The sequence below is a fragment of the Xiphias gladius genome, chromosome 4, assembly GCF_016859285.1.
Source record: "Xiphias gladius isolate SHS-SW01 ecotype Sanya breed wild chromosome 4, ASM1685928v1, whole genome shotgun sequence".
NCBI classification, from domain to species: domain Eukaryota; kingdom Metazoa; phylum Chordata; class Actinopteri; order Istiophoriformes; family Xiphiidae; genus Xiphias; species Xiphias gladius.
In genome coordinates this window covers 10,629,256-10,649,616 of record NC_053403.1, presented here as the reverse complement: position 1 = coordinate 10,649,616, position 20,361 = coordinate 10,629,256, and the positions used below count along the sequence as shown (strand labels likewise).

At 41.7% G+C, this 20,361-nt stretch overlaps 1 protein-coding gene across 1 annotated transcript in view; it reads right to left on the bottom strand.

Moving 5' to 3' along the window:
- Positions 1-20,361, bottom strand: part of afg1lb (AFG1 like ATPase b) — a 34,997-nt gene that overhangs the window by 1,545 nt on the left and 13,091 nt on the right. Inside the window, exons 8-12 of the mRNA XM_040126207.1 lie at positions 10,995-11,077; positions 6,235-6,305; positions 3,884-3,984; positions 1,704-1,844; positions 187-294 (exon numbers count right to left, since the gene is read on the bottom strand). Coding sequence (XP_039982141.1) covers positions 187-294; positions 1,704-1,844; positions 3,884-3,984; positions 6,235-6,305; positions 10,995-11,077 — 504 coding nt within the window. The remainder of the gene's footprint in view (positions 1-186; positions 295-1,703; positions 1,845-3,883; positions 3,985-6,234; positions 6,306-10,994; positions 11,078-20,361) is intronic.

Below are 20,361 nucleotides of genomic sequence, written 5' to 3'. Positions count from 1 at the left end.
TGTACATGTACATTAGACATTGCATCATTACATATGTGCCTTACAGAGGGGCTAAGAGATGTTTTGAAATCAGAATGTGGAGTCCAAAGCTCAGGTCTTTGTTGATGTCGAGCTTCCATTCATTTTTGATCGGAGATGATGGTCTTCCTGCTGTTTTAACTTCTGTTGTGGCAGATGTGATCTTACCCCACTGAGGCCCAGGTCATCCAGCAGCTGTCGGTCCCTCTCATCTTCCCCTCCAGAGTGGACAAACAGCCGGTCTAAAGGAGCCGTCGCCAGCAGCACCACTCTCACCTGGGACCCGGAGGGAGGAAGGCAAAGATCAGACACAGTAATGTCCAGTATGTTTATGGAGGTAGCTTACTATATTATTAATGATTCGGAGACTGTTTCCTGTGATCAATATTAAATGAGAGCAATTAACTGTTTACTCATTGCCCCCTTACAATAATAGTACTTATATTTCTGGTCAATTCAACGAGTTTTATTGCATTCCTGAGATGGTTTAAGTGCATATTGACCTGTTTTTTGTTTTTTTTAACAGAGTCAAATTTCCTCTATGTCACAACAAAGTACTGATTGATAAAATTACAGTTCATGGGAAGTGAACTAATATGAGTGGTGTTGAGTGATTATGCACTTTCGTAATATTATTTTTGCAGTACTGAGTGCAGCCGTGATCTTCTATTTTAGTTTGAGGAGTAATATTACAGCCACCTATTTTTACTTTTGTTACCAAATGGTTTGTATATCAGATTACAGTTTTAAAAAATTAAAACTATTCAATTACTGTATCCAATCCTTAATTTGGGCTCTTCCTTGCATCTACAGTGAATCATATAGAGAAGAAAAAAACGCTGCTACAGTCTGACGTCTGATAGAAAACACCAGCCAGGACACTGATGATGTAGCGCAGCCAAAAGTGCAAACAGCAGTTTCCTGCCCTCTCTGATTAAGTATGGCCAACTTTAACATCATAGCTAACTTTCTCTGGTTGTAGTTCTGTATCTAAATGGATATTACCACCATGTTGCCGGTCTAAACATTCACACAAAAGAGAAGATACAGTATATGATCAAAGGAATTTTTGTTTTCTTTTGGTCTAGGGCTTTTTTTTTTCTCATGTTTTGGCCGGTTTCGATGCTACAGCATGCAGTGATATTTTAGACAATATTCTGCTTCAAACTTTGAGGCAGAAGTTCGGGTGACGCAGTTTCTTGTTGCAACATGACAATGCCCCCCATTTATTTAAGCACAGTCCTCAAGGAAATGGCCTGTGTGGAAGACTTTAATTCGCCTCAACCTTATCCAGCACCTTTTGGACTAAGTGGAAAACCAGCACTGAGGCATTTTTTTATCACCTAACATCAGGGCCCGATTTCACTAATGCTCTTGTGGCTGAATGGGGAAAAAATTCCTGCAGCCAGGGTCCAAAATCTTGTGGAAAGCCTTCAGAAAGAGTGGAGGCTGTGATAGCAGCATATTAATGCCCGCACATGTTTAGTGATGTTGTGTATGGTTAATTTGGGCATGTAATGGGAAAGTAATACAACAAATGAAGTGGAATGAAGTAATATTTCCAAGCAGGGATAAGTAAAGGCAAAAACCTAACCTTGAAATCAAGAAATAATGAGTGATATAATGTTTGCCTTTTATGTCTATTTTTTAGTAACAAGCCCATCCCTGGTTTGTTACGTGGATACCTTGTTGTCATAGAAGTTGTCTATGAGGGTGGTGAAACGTCTGGCCTGGTCCTTCAGTGCCAGCGTCAGCATTGGAACATGGCGGATAAATACCGTGTCAAAGAGTCGTGCTATTTCCAGGTAGTCACTGGCACCCAGAGGCTGGAAAACAACAAGTGAGCCGGTTACATACCAGAACTAGAACATTTCTGGAGTGTATCCAGGATAATCAGCTGTCAGATGCTGGGTATTTGTATAAGTGCATGTGAGGGAGCATGGCATAGTAGCCAGATGCTGGATCTGATGGTAGCATTCATCCAGGAGTACCTGAAGCAGTGCTGGTGATAGTATTTGTGGCACTGATAGTCCTACTACCACCTCAGGCAGTGGTATGGGTGCTAATATGAACAGTACAAGTATTGATGGCAGTAGCTGTATCATAGAAGTTCAAACACACACACACACACACACACACGCACGCACACGCACACGCACACACAAACCTGTGTCGATCTGCCATAAAGTTGCTGTTTGATTTCTCCTGCTAGAAAAGGACAACATGGCTGACAGTAAAAATGGCCCCCTATGCCACTAAGAGTTAATCAGTCTAATTAGCCAATCAGAGTCAGCTTTGTCCACGTCTGCCCAGCAACTGCATAGCAACCGGTTGCTGTGGTGACTGGGGCCCCATGGAGGATATACACAGACAAACCACTCTGTATCCCCAGGCAGACAACAGCTTGTAAGCCAAAACTTGTCATTGAAACTGCCCTCATAGTTCAAAAAGTACAGGTCCTATTGACATATTTCTTTCACTATGAGTGCCACAAGCCTTCAGTGAAGAAACTGATGTATTATATGTGTACCTCCTGTTTACGGCATAGGAGCTGCCACCGTTTAAATACTCCCATCATCTCTGTTTTTGACAAGAACTTCAGGGCTCACTTATGACTTCTGGTCAGTACTCTGCACTTGGAAGCAATTTATTCACAAACCCTAACTCATTTCACAATGACACTGGGTGAGAGGAGACAAATTTATCTACCTTGTCATATGTACATTTTCCATGAAGGTTGGAAATTGTGGGAATTACAAGAGTTTGAAAGAGGTTTTTTGGGAAAACTTTCAGGGAAGGTAGTTCTTAGGAAGAAGAAAAAGCGTGACCAACAACAGTGTGTGTCCTTCTGTGCTTTCCACAGCGGGCACAAAATAAACTTAGACCTGAACTTCTAATCTACAGCAAAATACAATGCAGAAAGTAAATAGTTCCAGTGTAGCACATGTGCACAGCGGCTTTATAAGCACGCATGTTTACATGTACTGTGAATATTGCAGTCTCTGCACTTGGCTGTTCAATGACGGCACCTCGTGCTAAAGGTTCAAGCTGATGTCATTTTAGTCCCTGTCCTTGGTTCTTTGCCATTCAGGATGATTGCTCTCAAAGCTAATGTGGATGTACCAACGTATGTCAAAAGAAGCCTTGAAGCTCTAAAGCCTGCAAAAGCTCAAAGCTGTCCATCAAACTTGAGACTTTACACACAGTGCAGATTACTGTACCACACTGCTTTATATGAGGCACAACAGGCTCATCTATTCACAAAATTGTCAATAGACTTGCTTTTTGACATTGAGCAGAAAATGGGACTGAGATGGAGAGAAGGTGATTCAGTTTGAGAGCAAAGGCTTGGACAATAAGTACGCAGAGGAGGGAAGAAACAGAAAACAGAGGCAATAAAACGGCAGGAGAAGTGCTTTGAATTGAGCAGTTTTGATTAGTGGTGAGTGGATTGTGTGTGTGTGAGCGTACTGTCCGTGCGCTTGTGAGTCGAAAGAGAACGAGGGCGTCCTGATTCTCAGGTGGTCGAAAAATTCGTACTGTCTAACTGCGATATCTGTAGTTTGAGTTCAGCCAGAAGTCCTTCCCCATGTTTCATCTCTCTCTATACTACAAACCAGTCTAATAAAGGCAAAATGCCAAAAAAATAATCTATGAAAAAAGGGAGAGACTGGCAGAGTCTGTGCTCCATTCCTGTAGTCCTAATGTTCTTTGTAAACACTTTAAGAAAAGTGACTTATAGGCAAAGATGGTGATTATCTACAGCAATAAGTATTATTGTTAGCAATATGTGTACTCTTGAAAAAGCTGTTTTAATTACAGAAAGCTTGCAATGAAGCAAATCTAACTAGGATAAAACACTCACTCTGCCACACAGCTCGTCAAAAGTACAGTCGGCGATGCAGCCACAGGACTTCTCCAGAGTCAAATCTCTGCCCAGCACTGTGAGCACCCGAGGACCTGTAACTATGAAAACACACACACACACACACACACACACACACACACACACACACACACACACACACACACACACACACACACACACACACACACACACACACACACACACACACACACACACACACACAACATTAAAACAATTCTATCAAGGAAGGAGAGTTAAAGTTATTCTTAGATGACAGAAGTCAAATCCTTCTCATTTTAACTCACTGTTAATGGGCAGAGCAGGAAAAAATGCCCATGTTTATACACATACTCACCCGTTTAGAAACTGTTAATTTCTATACAGTGTTTCTACAAATGCTATTAAATAGATTGCTATGTTTTGGATGTACGCTTACCAAGCACTTTGTCAGGACACCTGATCAATCATGCAATTATCCAATCAGCCAATCATGTGGCAGCATAAAATCATACAAATACAGTTCAGGAGCTTCAGTTGATGTTCACATCAAACATCAGAATGAGGAAAAAAATGTGATCTCAGTGACTTTGACAGCAGCGTGATTCTTGGTACCACACGGGCTAGCTTGAATGTTTCTGAAACTGCTGATCTCCTGTGAGTTTCATGCACAAAAATCTCTAGAGTTCACTCAGAGTGGTGACAAAAACAAAAAAACATCCAGGGAGCAACCACTCTTTAAAACCGTGGTGAGCAGAAACGCGTCTCAGAAAGCACCACATGTTGAACCTCGAGGCTGCTGGGCTCCACTCCTGTCAGCTAAGAACAGCGATCTGAGGCTGCCGCTGGCACACGTTTACCAAAACTGGACAGTTGAAGACTGGAAAAACATATCCTGGTCTGATGGATGTTGATTTCTGCTGAGGCATGCAGATGGCCTGGAATAACTGGTTTCGTGAACGTGACAGTGAGTTCAGTGTACTTCAGTGGCCTCCCCAGTCACCAGATCCAATAAAACACACATTTGGGGTGCGGTAGAACGGGAGATTGGCAGCGTGAATGTGCAGCTGACAAATCTGCAGAAAACGATGTGATGCAATCATGTCAACATGGACCAGAATATCAAAGAAATGTTTCCAACATCTTGTTGAATCCATGCCACCAAGCACTGAGGCTGTAAAGGGAGGCCCTACCCAGTATTAATATGGAGTTCCTAATAAAGTGTTCGGTGAGTTTCTAAGAAATAGAAGTAGTAGTACAAGAAATAAAACCTGAAAAATCTTAGAATTTAACTGTAAAAATTTGCCTGTTGGCTGAAAGAAAGCCACAAACCTTAGAATAACCCGGACTGAATATTTTTGAAAATTGTAAAACTGAATTTGAAATCCAAATGCCAGTTTACACAACCTTTTGAGGCCCTGGCTTTATTTTTACCTCTAATGCTAAATGATGAGTTGTCGTGAATGATACACAACCAAGCCTGGCAGTTTGGGGAAGACCTTTTCTTTTTGTGTTTTTTTTTGGAAAGTTTTGCATTCCATACTTTTGTGAAATAAATAGGACAAATTAAAAGGACATTTCCAGTGATATATTCTAAATTTTTGCTATTATCAACAAATCATGAAACCAAACCCGGATTAAGCTTATTCCTTTGTGTCATAGACTTCCATTGCTGTCTAAGGTGAGCCACACTGTTGCACTGGGTGATGTTCCTTTTATTATGTTGAACATAGCCACTGTAGTTTATTTTAAAATCAATCGCACATACGCCATCCTGCTTCTGAAAATACTCATTAGGACACCAAATTTGTGTTGATCCACAGCCGAAAATAGTCCACATGAAATGCATTATTTACATCTGTGTCTGTAACATTCAGTAAAATATGAGGTTTCCAGGTGCTTTTACAAAAATGCATTATTTGGAAAACATAAACATGTATATTCGTGTCCCATTTTTTGCGTCGTCAGTAGGAACAAAAGGAAAAGGCAGGAAAAGGCAGACTAACATAAAAAAATACAAAATATCACTTATCATTTAATGTGGGAAATGTGAGGAAGAAAAACAAGTAGATAAATACTCCATTGCACAAATAAATCCAACTATATCAAAAGGCAACTAATTTTTCAAATGTTTCAAAGCTTTAAAAAACTCACTTTTTATCATTTTATTGGATGTTTCATGTGCCCGCTGTCACTGAACATGGCACATGTTGAAAGTGTTATCATGCTGCATCAGATTACATGGTCGACTGGGGATACATTCATAATTTTGATGACTCCCTGCGTAACGGTGCGCTTTGAATAATAGACCAAGTTCCCCAGAAGCTGGTATTTTCCTTTAATTTCCTTACCACTGTTTTGTCTTAAAGCCAGCTCCTCAAACAGTGCATCCAAGGAGGCCTCTGCCCCAGGCTCCCCTGTGCTGCACAAGACACACACAAATGATCACACACACACACACACACAGGCAAAGACACAGAGAAGAAATAATAGGATATGAAATTAATGCTGAAGTGGCTACATCAAACGGTGGCAAGAAGAAGATCACAGGGGGGGAGTACTTAGCTTTTCACTTGATTAGTAAAAAAACATGATGTTAGGCCCTAAACACAAGCATTAGCCTGTGAATGCACGTCAAAATGAGATTGCAAAGTGTGTCTGTTTGTGTGTCTATGTGGGCTCGCGTTTTAACTCCGGGTAAAAGTGTGTGACGCGCTCTATTTACATACAGTGAAAAGACGAAAGCACTTGAAAGCTCCGATATACAGCAATGAGCAACGGCAGTGTCATTCAGGCTGTAGGTAATGAGAAAAAAAATTGTGAAGCCGGGATAAATCCCGCACGCAATTTCAAATAACACTTTTGTGGGGTCTGTGTTCCGTTCTTTTTTATTTCATGGGCAAAAAAAAAAACAAAAAAAACAACCCAGCAGAAAATATGATAAGAGAGAATTACGACACGAAATATGGCAGTGGCACATAACACACAGACAACAAGCTCCACAACCATCTATGCTCCGTTTTCATCCACAGCCATTTTCATCCCAACGGCGCGTTCTGTTGTACTTCCTGTCTTTTCCTGGTGCCCACTAAACTCTCGGTAAAGCCAGGTCCTTACTTCTGCGTTGAATCGACGCCTTAGGTACGGCTTGACTGCGTGCCCTACGGTGTAACCCACTCGGTAGCCTATGCCGTAGCCTGACGTGCACCTCCCTGTAAATGTAACTACACGTCCAACGTGATGCAGACAACTGTGACTGGTCCACTTGGTAGCATGTCTCGTCCATGTCTCTCAGTGGTCGGACAGGCACAGAAAACTCTCTTTCCTTCTTCATCAATCGTTTCAATGGTTGTACACACAATTCCCTTCTGATGTCTTCTCTCTTTTGTGCATTGCAGGAATTTCAGTTAAAGTAACTGTTCTTCAACAGTTATGAGTTCCAACTCCAACAAGATCTGCTCAGGTTCAGGTACAGTGGCATGAAACTACCACCCCCAACTAGAGTTTTGGTGGTGTAATTGCAGAGCGATGCAGACACACCAGCACACAAGTATAAATGCTCGCAACGGCCTAGGCCACTTGCTTATGCTACGGCATTGGCTCTGCATCGGTGCTACGAAGAAATATAAAACCAGGGTCAAGACCGTCGCTACCGCGCAGAGGCGGTAAAACTACAGCCCCTGCTGTACAAAATCCACAATTACAACAGGACTGCGGTCGCAGGGAATTCTCGTTATAGTGGTTTTATTTGCCATTAGTACAGTAAATACTTTTGCTTTTACCACCTGGTTACATTCTCCCCTGCTTAACTGTCAACATCCTTGATGACAGATTAACTACTCTTAAACTCATTAAGAGCTTCTCTGAAAAATACTGTTCCCAAAATGGCAATAACATGAGATAACATTGCAGGGCTTAGGGACATGGACTCTTAAACCTATCTGGGCTCATGACTGTGGATTTGGGTAAGTACTCTTTTACTCTGGCGAGGAGCAGGTATGAAAAATTGGACTTCTGACTCAGAATTGAGTTTTCCGTCCCTGAAAAACATTTTTGGAAAGAAGTCTGTACGTCAGACTGCTGCCTGGACTCAACAGACTCTGCTTCTCCCAGGTCAAGTGAACTGAGCCTCCCTCAGTTCAGACTCAGAACCTACTTTGGACTCAACACGCACCGGTTCATACTCATACTCAGCCTACTAGGGGGACTATCCCTTTCTGGGGTTTGAATTACAACAAAAAGAAACCTCCTCTATTATTACTCCCTGTTTCAATTTCTCTGTTCATGACCCCCTTAGGCTCAAATAGGAGCTCTGGCACATTTCTGGGCATTTGCATAGGCAGGTTAATACATGGTCCGACATCCACCTTGTTTACCCTCTTAACTGGTCCTCCCTCTACAGGCTGCACTGTGTAAGCGCTCCCCCCAGTATGTCTACAACCTGGTACAAAGTTGCATTCCAAACGTCTCGAATTTTGTTGTGTCCTCGGGGGTCTGTACTCGAAAGACACATACTGACTTCTTTCTACCGCTGGGCAGTGCACCTTGCCACTCTGAAGAGCAATCCAACAGTCCATCTCCCTCATCTCACACTGCTTGAAGAGTGACTTCACAGCTCTGGGAAGACATCTCCTATCCTGTGGACTTGGCTTACGCTTTTGATCATAAAATGTGAAGAAAAGCACTGAGCACTGAATCCTGACACGAAAACGTGTGTAACTCTTCCTTTGAGTAGGCCTTGGAGAGTTGGTGTGGCTTCCTTAGCACTAGCCCAGGAAACACCTGCTTCTAGAGCCCTGACTTAATTGACTTGACAACAATTAACCCCTGCAGTGACTAATTCAAGCTCATGGTATGTCCCCCTACAAATCAAGTTACAAATGGCAATGCAATCCTCAAACTGTTTGCCCTCTATATTAGGCTCTGGCTCCCCAGCTAACAGGTGCCGCGACAGAGCATCAGCTGCACCTCCCTCCCCTGATCACTTGCATCAGTCCCTAAAATGAAAGGGCGAGTAAAATCTTCATACCTTAAAACCAGTGCCGTAATTAGCTTTTCCGTTAACACGTCAAACACCTTTTAACAGTCGGTGTCTCAAAATGCACTTAGCCTTTGGCTAGCCTTAGCTGAACGACAAGCACCATGACACTGATTCACCACGTCACACAAGGAGGCAGCAATCCTTGGGAAGCCTTCATCATACCGTCTGTAACGAATACACGAGCCCGAGAGGGACTGTAGCTCCTTCACTGTGGATGGCGCAGGCCATTCCCTAACAGCGGCCACCTTTGAGGGGTCTGTCGCAATGCTGTCTGCAGAGATCTGATGCCCTAGAAACCTGACTTTTTGCTAAAGAAAATTACATTTTCCTCACATTACCTTAAGCGTTGCCTAGGAAATGTGTCAGGCCTTCTACGTGGGATTGGAACGAGGGTGAGTATACCGAGATATCATCTAGATATACTACCATTATCTGAAAGATCAAGTCATTCACAGCTGCCTGCATTAACCTTTGAAAGGTCGCAGGGCCACTGCAAACACCCACAGGCATTCGCAGGTACTCAAAAAGCTCAAAAGGCATTGTGAAGGCGGTCTTATGCCTGTCATGCTCATCTACCACCACCTGTGGTAGCCAATAGCAAGGTCAATGATGGAAAAGTATCTGGCACCTTTCAATGCATCAAAGCTGTCATCAGTGCGAGGTAAGGGGAATGCACCTTTCGTTGTTTTCAGGTTCAGTTTTTGATGGTCTACGCAGAGACCTATGCTACTATTACGCTTATGGACCGCAACCACAGGGGAAGCTTATAAACTCTCACTCCCCTCTTCAACAGAGATGTGTTCTTGCACTTCCTTATATCGGTTCGGTGGAATACGCCGATAAGGCTGCGTGACGGGTACGTCATCAACCAACTTGATTTCATATTTTACTTTGTCAGTAGATCCAAGATCATCATCATCATCATCATCATCATCTGTGAATACATCAGTGTACTTAACCAGCAATGCACGTAGAGAGGCTCGCCCCTCATCAGTGCCACCAATGTCAACCACAGAAATGGTACCTAGCCCGGTCCTTAGAAGGATACCACTTTTGCTGTCTACTAGATGGCAGCTACACCAGATCTCTCAGCACTGCCATATTTTTCTAAATTGCACCGTGCATACTGCTGCCGTCTAAATTCATGTTTGACCAAAAAGGGGAAAAAAAAGAAAAGAATAGAAGCCCCAGTCCTGGTACCAAGATTTGAAGCCGTGATAGTATTTTTGTGGGGTCTTTGTTCCCTTCTTTTTTATTTCATGTGCAGAAAACAAAGCAGAAAATAAGATAAGAGAAATATACGGCACAAAAGCTCACAAGAGCGACGCAAGAACTCCAGCGGCACACATGCAATGCCTTGACTCCACAACCACCTGCACTGCGCTGGCATCCACAGCCATTGTCATCCCAACAGCGTACCCTGTTGCACTTCCTGTATTTTCCCCGGTGCCCTGTGAACTCTCGGCGGGACCACGGCTCCACGGCGGTAAAACTACACCCCCTGCTGTGCAACGTCAACAATTACAACAGGACTGCGGTCGAAGGGAATTCTCATTATAGTGGTTTTATTTTCCATTAGTACAGTAAATATTTTTGCTTTTACCACCTGGTCAGAACTGAAAACTAGCTTTTAGGCCCCACCATTTTCTTGTATTCTTTTGATTCCTCTTTCATTCTTTTCATAGATCTCTCAAGGTAATGTAGGTCTTTATAAAACTCCCAGTCTGCTTCTCCCCATTTATCCATTTTGCCTTCTATTTCAGTCCTTTAAAAAAAAAAAAAAAAATCAAATTAGGTACACAAACATTTCCTGTGTTTGTGTGTGCCTGCATGTGTGTGTGTGTTTGTGTGTGTATGTGAATGCTTGTGTTTACGTTGTGGATGCAGGTTTATGTCGACTCTTTACCAGATGTACAACTTCTGAGCTGAGTTGGACTGCAAACAGAGGATCAAATGGGGCTGATATTAGTGTGTGTGTGTGTGTGTGTGTGTGTGTGTGTGTGTGTGTGTGTGTGTGTGTGTGTGTGTGCGCGTGTGTACGGTGTACAGACATGTGTACAGACATCTTACAGGTAGTAGAGTTTCCCTGATGCAACCTTGTCCAGCCTCCTGTAGTCAATCCCAGCATCTAGGCAGATGGTGTGGCAGTACTCCTGTACACATGCACATACATAACACAAATACACAAAAAACCGTATGAGAAATCTGTCAAAGGGACAAATATTCAAATATTGCACTGGCTAGATGCCAAACTGCATTTCCTGAACTGTTACTTATTGTGTGCAATGATAATATTGTTAAATCTAATCTAACAGAATGATCTGAAATTGTGTGTCTAATTTTTCAAGCAAAATTTAAAAACAATTTCTAAATTCAGCTTCTCAGTTGTGAGATTTGCTGCTCTTCTTTGTCTTATGTGAGAGTAAACTGAAAATCTTTGGGCTAGGAAATGTTAGTTGTTAGTTGTTTTATGACATTAGATAGATTGATTTTTTTTTTTTTTTTTTTTTTTTTTTTTAAAAGGTAGCAGTTTTTATTGGATTTTTGTATTTCACTGTATTTTTTTTTACCCAAACTTGAGCAATGTTGGTAGCGGTACAAAGAAGAAACTTTATATAGAGAATATTTGAAAATATAAAACAGCAAAACTGGAAATGTGCACTGTAGCAATGGAACAAGCCTTCAGAAGCTATCAGATTAGATGCCATCTTTCATGTTTACATTTTTGTCCCATTCAGAACTGAATCTCTGCTTAAACTTCGATTTAGTTTTAACTGTGATCTGAATTCTTGAATTTCAAGATGATATATTATTTCTAATTTTTACCATGACATGCCAAAGTACGTGCCAACATTTTGCAATTGTTTCTATTGCTTTGCTGCTCATCTGTCATGTGAAATTTGGACTGTAAGAACTTTGTCTCACTGCCTCATCTCAGTAGGAATAATAAAATGGACAAAAAGCAAACGCAGAAGGCAGCCAATGCCGTACTCTCCTCTGACAGCTCTGGGATTTCATGTCATTTCCTGATGGTTTATTGAGCTGATCTATTGTTCCTGTAGCTATTCAAAGTTCAAACTTTTCCAGATAGTGTAAAACGTCAACAGGATTCATGTCAGGGAGTACAGCACAAACTGTAATCATCTCCACCATTCTATCACAGAAAAGAAAGGAATTGCATATCATCCCATCCAAGCCATCGCCTGGCTGACTGAGTATTCAGCGACAGCTCCGGTAAATCATGAAATCAGTGAATTTCTGCCACTGGCCCTCTTAAGCTGCAGGATAATTAGTAATCATCACAAAGCAAGGGGACGGAAATACTCTATTCTTCTACGCTGTCAACTTTTTATCTCCGTGTCCGCTCACACAAACGGGGTTCCCACTCTGAGCCAATTGGCTGAATCAGGCTTAATAACAACCTGACAAACTCGCCCTCCCCCACACACAAAAGGGAGGTGTCATTTCATCAACCTACTGTGACCCCACCAACGGGTAAATAGTCCCTCCAAAAAGGAAAAAAAAAAAAAAAAAAAAAAAACTTGTCACTATAGCCGCCACATCATTAGAATCTCAGTTTGTCCTTTATCCTGCCATCTTCTACTCTCTCCCTTTGTGAACCGTCTCTACTGTAAAGACTGCTGATGCGTTTCTTGACGGAGGAGCGAGGTACAAATAAAAAAGGGGAAAGAAGGAGGAATGGAAACACAATCAGTGATGATGATTCCATTGGTTATTTATAATCAGATGAGGCTGAGGCCTTGTGGGTCATTACTTGATTATCCATCTTGAGGGGATTGTCAAGATCTCACTCCTCCAAGATTTCATCCGCCCACACATTGTGGTCTTGGCCCCCCCATCACCATCCACCACCGCGCTCCTCTCTCAGTCTCCAGTTAAATCTAGTCAGACTACTTTGCAACTTCCACTCTTAGCTCCCTGTCACTATCCCTTTAGCTTATTCTGTATAAAAGACTTGTGCATTTTAGCAGAGCATAAGTAACTACTGCCTACACTGTTCTACTGCTGAAAAGACAATTAATTGATTAGTTGACTGATTAAAAAATGTATCCGTTTGTTAACTGATTAATCGCTTTATATATTTCTTTTTATAGTTAATTGTAAAGTGAACATCTTTGAGTTTTGGCGTGTTTTTGGGCGGCTGTGAAGGGCATTTTTCATGATTTTCAAGCTTTTTATGGAAAAAAAATTATTCCACTAATCAGGAAATCAAGGAAAAGATTAGTCATAATGAAAATGATCATAACTTGCAGCTGTAGTCTGGTGTCACAGTCAGTCTTTCACATCACACGGATTAGTTGATGGAAAGAAAAGTAACTGGCAACTGTTTTGATAATGGATTCATTGTTGAATTCATTTTTCAAGCAGCAATACTAAACACTCTCTTTTTTCACCTTCTCAGTTGTGAGGACTTGTTGCTTTTCTTCATCTTATTGGATAGTAAACTGAATATCTTTGGGTTTTGGATTGTTTCTTGGACAAAAGGTATCTTTAGGACATAACATTGCGCTTTGGAAAGCTGATAACGACAATTGAGATTTTTCAGTATTTTATCACATTTTATAGGCCAATAAATAACTGATTAATCAAGAATATAATTGGAAGATTAATCGATAATCCAAATAAGGTCACTTTACACTGATAAGGTCAACCAGAGATGGATTTGTAGACACTTCAGTGTTTGAAGATTTGTAGCTCTAAGAAGTTTTCTAACGCTGTACTCGCTTGGCAGAGATCATAGTAAAGTTGAAATCAAGTTCAACAGTCTGAGTTACAGTTTGACTTTGTGACTTTGCATGTCTGGAGCTACTGTTGCACAGTTGTATATAGTTTTGAAACGTTTAGAGGTTTAATAAGGGATATTGAAAAGAATTCAGCGACAGCAATTTCAATTGTCAGATGTCATTTTATCAGGCAGAAACGTTTCTGTGCCCTTGGAAAAGTTCCTGTGGTGGAAATGGGCAAATTCACGTTTCGGTTTCTGAAATTTGAGGATTTGTCTTTTTATTTTAATGTGAATTGAATTTCTCTACGTTTTCCTCTGTTGTTCAGACAAATGAATCAATTTGAAGACATTTTCTTAGGCTCCAGGAGACTGTCATGGCAATTTTTCAGTATTTTATACATTATTTAAATTTTATAGTATTGAAAAAATAACTGGTAAGATTAAAATGATAATGAAATAAATCGTTTGCTGTAGCCCCTAATTTTATTATCATCACAAGTCCTGCCTTGATATTAGCTATTTGTACTTGTGGTGTGAAAACTAGTCCTAAGTGTAGCTGACTCAGGAGAGAGAGACATGACAGACGTGAGAATCAGAGTCTCTTTAGAACAAAGTCATCCAAATACATGTACCTCCAATCATGTCATTGTCCGAGCTTGTCCACTGCTCCCTCTGGACAGGCGTTTAGCATAAAAACAGAGTGGGGTTTTTTTTTTTTTTTTTTTTGGCCACTGCCTCTACTCCCCTCTGCGCCCACTCACTCTACGACATATCTTTCTCTATCCTTTACTCCTCAAAAAGTTGCTGTTGAGTTTTTCAAAGAGCACGGTGCCATTGAGCTGCAACAAAAGCCAAGGATAGCTGACTATTGGGCCCTGATGAGGTCCACTCCCTCATTACCCGGCAGCAGAAAACATTTGATGCTTTTTTTTGTTTGGCCTGGAGCATTGACCAGGCCTCAAAGAAATGCGGGGTGGGAAGGCTGAAAAAGAGACGAAGGGGGGGGAGAGAGGGGGAGAGGGAGGGGGAGAGGGGAGGAGGGGAGAGGTTGTCGTCCATTCAACCATGTGTGTCTTACAGCCTTGTGTGGAGGGACTGAAGAAAAGAGGGAGGGAGGGATAGAGGGGTCGAGAGAGAGATGGGGGAGAAAAGAGAAAGCTTAAAACACTGCCTTTATGCTGGCAAGTTCTGGACGACTCTTCTGACATCAAAGTGTTTTCACTAACTGTGGAGCTGCTGTGTGTGTGTGTGTGTGCGTGTGAGAGAGAGAGAGTGAGTGGGGGGTGTATCTGGTGATTTTATTCATTCTTGGGCAATCGGGGGGGGTACGTGACAATGTGAACACCCTAATTACACCTAATGATCTATTCCCTTAAAGTGTGACCGCCTCGGGCCAGCAATGGTTTGTTCTGTGGGGTCGTTCTCACAACCTCCCCCTGCCTCGGCTGCTCCTCTTGGGGAAACATCTTTTGAGTTGGAGGCCCCACCTTTCGTGATCCAGGACCCCACTGGACCCCCCACCCTCAACCCCTCTTGAGCTCTGTTGAGGCCCAAAACCGAACCGCTCCCAAACGCGGTGGCGGCTGTGCTTCCTGCACCTGGCCAACAGAGGCTCCACATTTTGGTTGCAACACACAGATATAAGAAACTGACGCGACGCAGCTGAGCACAGCAGCACTCCACTCCTAAAAGCTCTGCAATGGCTTCAAGATTATAAGAGATAGGATTTTTTAAAATACGGATACTACTCCAACGATTTAACACTGGAACCACGAGAGGCAACTTTTGCACAACTTTTTCACACATGCACAAGTATGCTCCAAGACCTGTAAACAGATTGTGATGTGAAAAATAGATAGAGTTCACCTTTAAGACCAGCCAGCACTGGTATTAAATCCAAATATGGGGAAGCTACTATATGTTGCACAGATCTAGAACAAGTTTACAGAAGATTTGGGACAAGGGAGCGGTGAAACAATACTACAGATCCTGAGCCTTGTTTTAAGTATCAATACTAGGGTCAATAATAATAAATTTTAAAAAAACGGATAAGTCTCACATGTGATCATGCTTTGGGCATGTGGACACTGTTCTTAGTGCTGCACCTTCAGCTTCTCTGCTTCTGCTGTAGTGTCCATATGTGCAGTGATCCCCTTTTTATTTAAAAGAATTTTCACAATAAACATTTTGTTTAGTTACCATTAATGCATGTGATTAATTAATTAACAGAGAATAGTCAAAAGAATTGGCTAATGTTTGACAAATCACTGTTAGCTCATAAAACATGTAAATAATAGTATATCAATTGCTTTTAATAATAAAAAGGTATTCGCAGTGGTATTGATATCAGTGATTATGGCACTCTTATTACTTGGTATCTGGGCGAAACCAAATAAAGGATGTGCATAAATGTGTGTTACTTTTAAATTATAACTTAACTCTTATTTTCTTAAAATGTTTTTGTTTTAGTTTGCCATTTCATTTCATACATTTCATGTAGTGTATTTTGGTTTGCTAGTCTTGATGCGTTATATGCGCTGAATTTCCAGTATAAAGTTGCCTTGACTTATGTGAACACCAGTAGCATCAACAATGCATAACTGAGGTATAAAAACACTGTTTGTTCTCAGGTGAACAAGTTAGTAACCCACCTCCATTTCTTCATAAAAAAGATTGTCTGAGAATCTATTTCAATTCATAACATCTAAAAACGCTGTCTGTTCAGTGTCATGATGTTACAAAAGTGAAAAAAGGACAGAACATCAGGAGGCGAGTGGGTTGATCAAGCGTGTAAAAGCGGCAGGGAGCATAACAAGTATAGAAAAAGGGCTTTAAACATACACGATAGCGAGGTTAGAAGTGAGAATGACACTCTTGAATTAAATGTTGACTTCAGATTACAAGTGGCCTGTTTACAAATAAACGCATACAGTAAAATGTACCCGTGCGCATGCATGCAAGCTTGATTACAGACATCTGACACATGCACACACTTATAATAAAACAGGAAAAAAAAAAAAAAAAAATCTGTTTGGCAGCAGGAAATAACAAGCCAAGGTAACAGGATCAATCAAAAATTAGACAATAAATACAGAGCCAGAATGAGTTACTCATGCTGAAAAGTAGAAAAATCGATTTTGTCCTTTGTTAATTGTTCAGTTTTTTAGAAGCCAGAGACACAGATATGAAAGAAGTGAGGTACGCCCTGCAGCCACACAGTGAATGGCACTGCCCTGCCATTAAATGCTCTGGAAGACAATGACAGTCATCAGATATCAACATCCATTTGATCTGAACTGGCAGGCAGCCAGCTCTTCGCAGACAGTCCTTCCCACCAAGGTCTTCACTGGAGGGCCACATCCCTCTCACTCCTCAGTTTGTCCTTTCTCTATCATCCTGTTTTTATTTATATATTTCTTTTTCCTGCGTCACCAACGGCACCACAAATGGCAATTATTAACAGTCACACAAAAATGGAGCCGGAGAGTGCATGAAAAGAAGGGTTAAAAATTAGCAGGAAACCCAGAGATACTAAAAGTTGCTTCAGGGTTGTTGTTGCGTCTCCCCCTCCCCTCTGGCAGCACTGTGTGCAACTGCAACCGAACAAGCGGAGAAAGTAAAGTCACTATTCTGCTACCAAAATACAAAGAGCCGACCTTGGGTGAGTAAAGCCAGTGAGCAGAACAGGATAGTGACAGAATAAAGAGCAGGGATACAGGGGTAGGGAGAGGATGGCCGATGTAAAGTGAAGTGGAGAGGGAGGACAGTTTGTGAGGGAGAAAGAGTGTCTTAGTTACAATGCTGGCAGTGTCCATTAAAAAAAGAAAGCCATTAAACCCTGTATTTTACAGAATGCTAAGCTTTGCCATGGCTACAAAGAAAAAGAAGCAACTGAACAGAATTCCAGATGGAGTCTACAGAGCCGCTTAAAAAAGACAAGAAATTACAAATGACTGAGTGAATGCAAACAAACTAAAAAGTGAAAAGCAGTCAGGGACTTTTAAATTATGTGAAGTTGTATGACTTCCATGCTTGGCAAGTGGATCTACCTAAAACTTTCTGCTTGATCTAACTTCTTATTTTTAAAATTAGGAAACTGGATTATCTGGGGGGGGGGCTGTGGAAAAAGGGGTCCTAACTAATCAGAAGTCAATAATAAATAAAGACCTCAACCAAGGCGGACAGAGGTGGTGGCTTAACCTCTAACGCTCTAGCTCAGGTGATAGGGAGGAGCGGTCAGAGGCTATTTTTACTTTTTAACACCCTCTTTCACTGGCTATAGAAACACACTCAGGCCCAGGCATACAAGAGTGAGCTGCGTCGGGGGGGGGGGGGGGACCTGCACTGCTGGTCCCTGCAAGCATTAATTCAATCTATTAAGGGTCAGCTAGTTAGCAGCGTGACCTAGCTAAAACACGCTTTAACTTCACAGAACAGGCGGGTATAGAGACGGCATCGCACCCCCAAAAACTCCCCAACCCTGAAAACCAGATGGCCTCACAAAGGGGAACATGGGACCCTGAAAGAGAGGAGGTAGTGCGGGGCAGAGAGGGACAACAGGCATTCAGGACCTCGATGAGGGTGGATTAGAGAGGGCAAGGGTGCTGCTGAGAGAGTGGGTGGGGAGCAGGGTGACTCCAAGGCCTCCCTGGTTGTGGAGCGCTTACATTTGTGTGTTTGCCTCTGTAGGTGTGTGTCTGAAGCTACAGTGGAGCTCTGATGGCCCTGAAACTGTCTGTGGCCTGGGCACTTCAGATCAACCATATTGCCCTTAATAAAAAGCACTTGTGCTGGAATTCCCCCCCCCCCCCTTATTGCCTACACAGTGGTACTTACACTGAGGTTTGTGATGTAATAGGAACATGTAATGGGATTATAACAATATTGCAATAACATACTAATTATCATATCTGGAGCCTGACTAATAGTGGAGTTTTGAGGCCAATCAGGCTAACAATGATGTTTAGGAGGACAAAAATCCAGATAACACCTCTTCAGTAGAGTATAAACTAATATTTTGCTATGCGTCCTTAAATTTGGTTTACATAGGGTTATGAGAAAGATCTGTACTGGAGGCAGAATCTTTTTTTAATCGCAGAAAAATATTACTTTTAACACACATGTACCTAAATCTGCTCAGCCGTGATGCTATGTCAATCGAATTTATGTGCAGATGACTGTAAAAAGTTGAGTCTGCTGGGCAATCTGTGTAAAAACGATGCTTTCTAAACTACCTTCAGTATTCATGTACCAATATAATCAGTGATATTTTGTTACTGGATATTCCAAACCAATACAAATATATCAAAATATATCAGTAAGCCTCTAAAAATTGTACTAATACAATTTAAATACAGGTGGTTGATAAAAGTTTGAGAGATATATTTAAATTTGAATCTATATTACATAATGAAAATTTAAAAATGGTTTCTTCCAGTAAGCCATAAAATTCAAGTAGCACTATGACTTGTGATTTTCGGTGGCGAGCATTTATCTGCTACTTCACACTGGCTGTGAGCGATACTCAGCCAAACCGTAGCTGGGAACTGCTCACGTGTCTGTCTCTAAAAAATATCTACACTATGGATCTTCCCTCAGTATATACCCATTAAGCATTTATTTAGGGAATTTCAGAGGAGAAGGAATTCAAAAATAGAAGTCAGTTTAAAATGACTTGCTTTTAGTATTATCCTGTATGGTATTCAAATTACAGGTCAAAATATTTTGCAGGAAATAAGTTTTAAGGTACGCAGGGTCAACAACAGTCATTAAGGTAACTTCTCTAATATTGGTAGGTTAGAAAATGTTGGCAATGGTTCTTAGACGTTATAGACTAGATGAAATATCACCAATACTACCTGTAACCAAACAATGTCCACTCAGGACTTGATGGTTTTGCAACATTTTGATTATATAAAAGGTGAAATGTTGCCTGACACTCACTGTACTTCACATCCAGAAAATCACAAGTGTATGTGTTTAGTGTTTGAGGAGTGGGCATGGTGAGTGGCCCTGTGGTTATAATCTAATTTGTGTCTGTTACTTGTTGTTTCCCCCTACTGGCAATCTTTTCCTCTTCCTCGTGAATGGTGAAAAGGACGCAGTTGTTCATTTATGGCATATTATGCTGCAGTGGGATATTGCTTGGCTTTACTGTTTACACTAAATACCAATAAAAGATGCAAGAATGCTACCCTCCGCTGTTGCAAAATGCATGACAACAAATTATTATGCAATTATTTATGATCATGATCACTCCAAACACATCAATGATCATCTGAGATGCAGGCAGGATAATGGTGCTACCTGCTTAAATTGCAAAGTAGATTTTTCACTGGAAAATGCTAACTGCCGCATCGCTCCTCTCTGCTCCCCCAACCCCCCACCTACCCCCCTTACTTTTGAAATGCAAGCAGTCCGCGTCTGTCACTCACCCCCGTCCACCCACCTCCCATTCACATTACCTGTACTCACTCATGCTCTCTCCATCTATCCCTGCCTTCCTCTCGCTCTCTGCGTGAGTCTTTCAGCGTGCCCTGGTATGATCAAAGACAGCTTTGTGACACCGTGCGAGGCATCCGGGAAGCAGAAAACATCAAACCACTAAAGAGCAACTTGCAAAAAGACAGATACAGAGACACAGCGGGACAGGGGCACACATGCAAGTGTGTGTGTGTGTGTGTGTGTGTG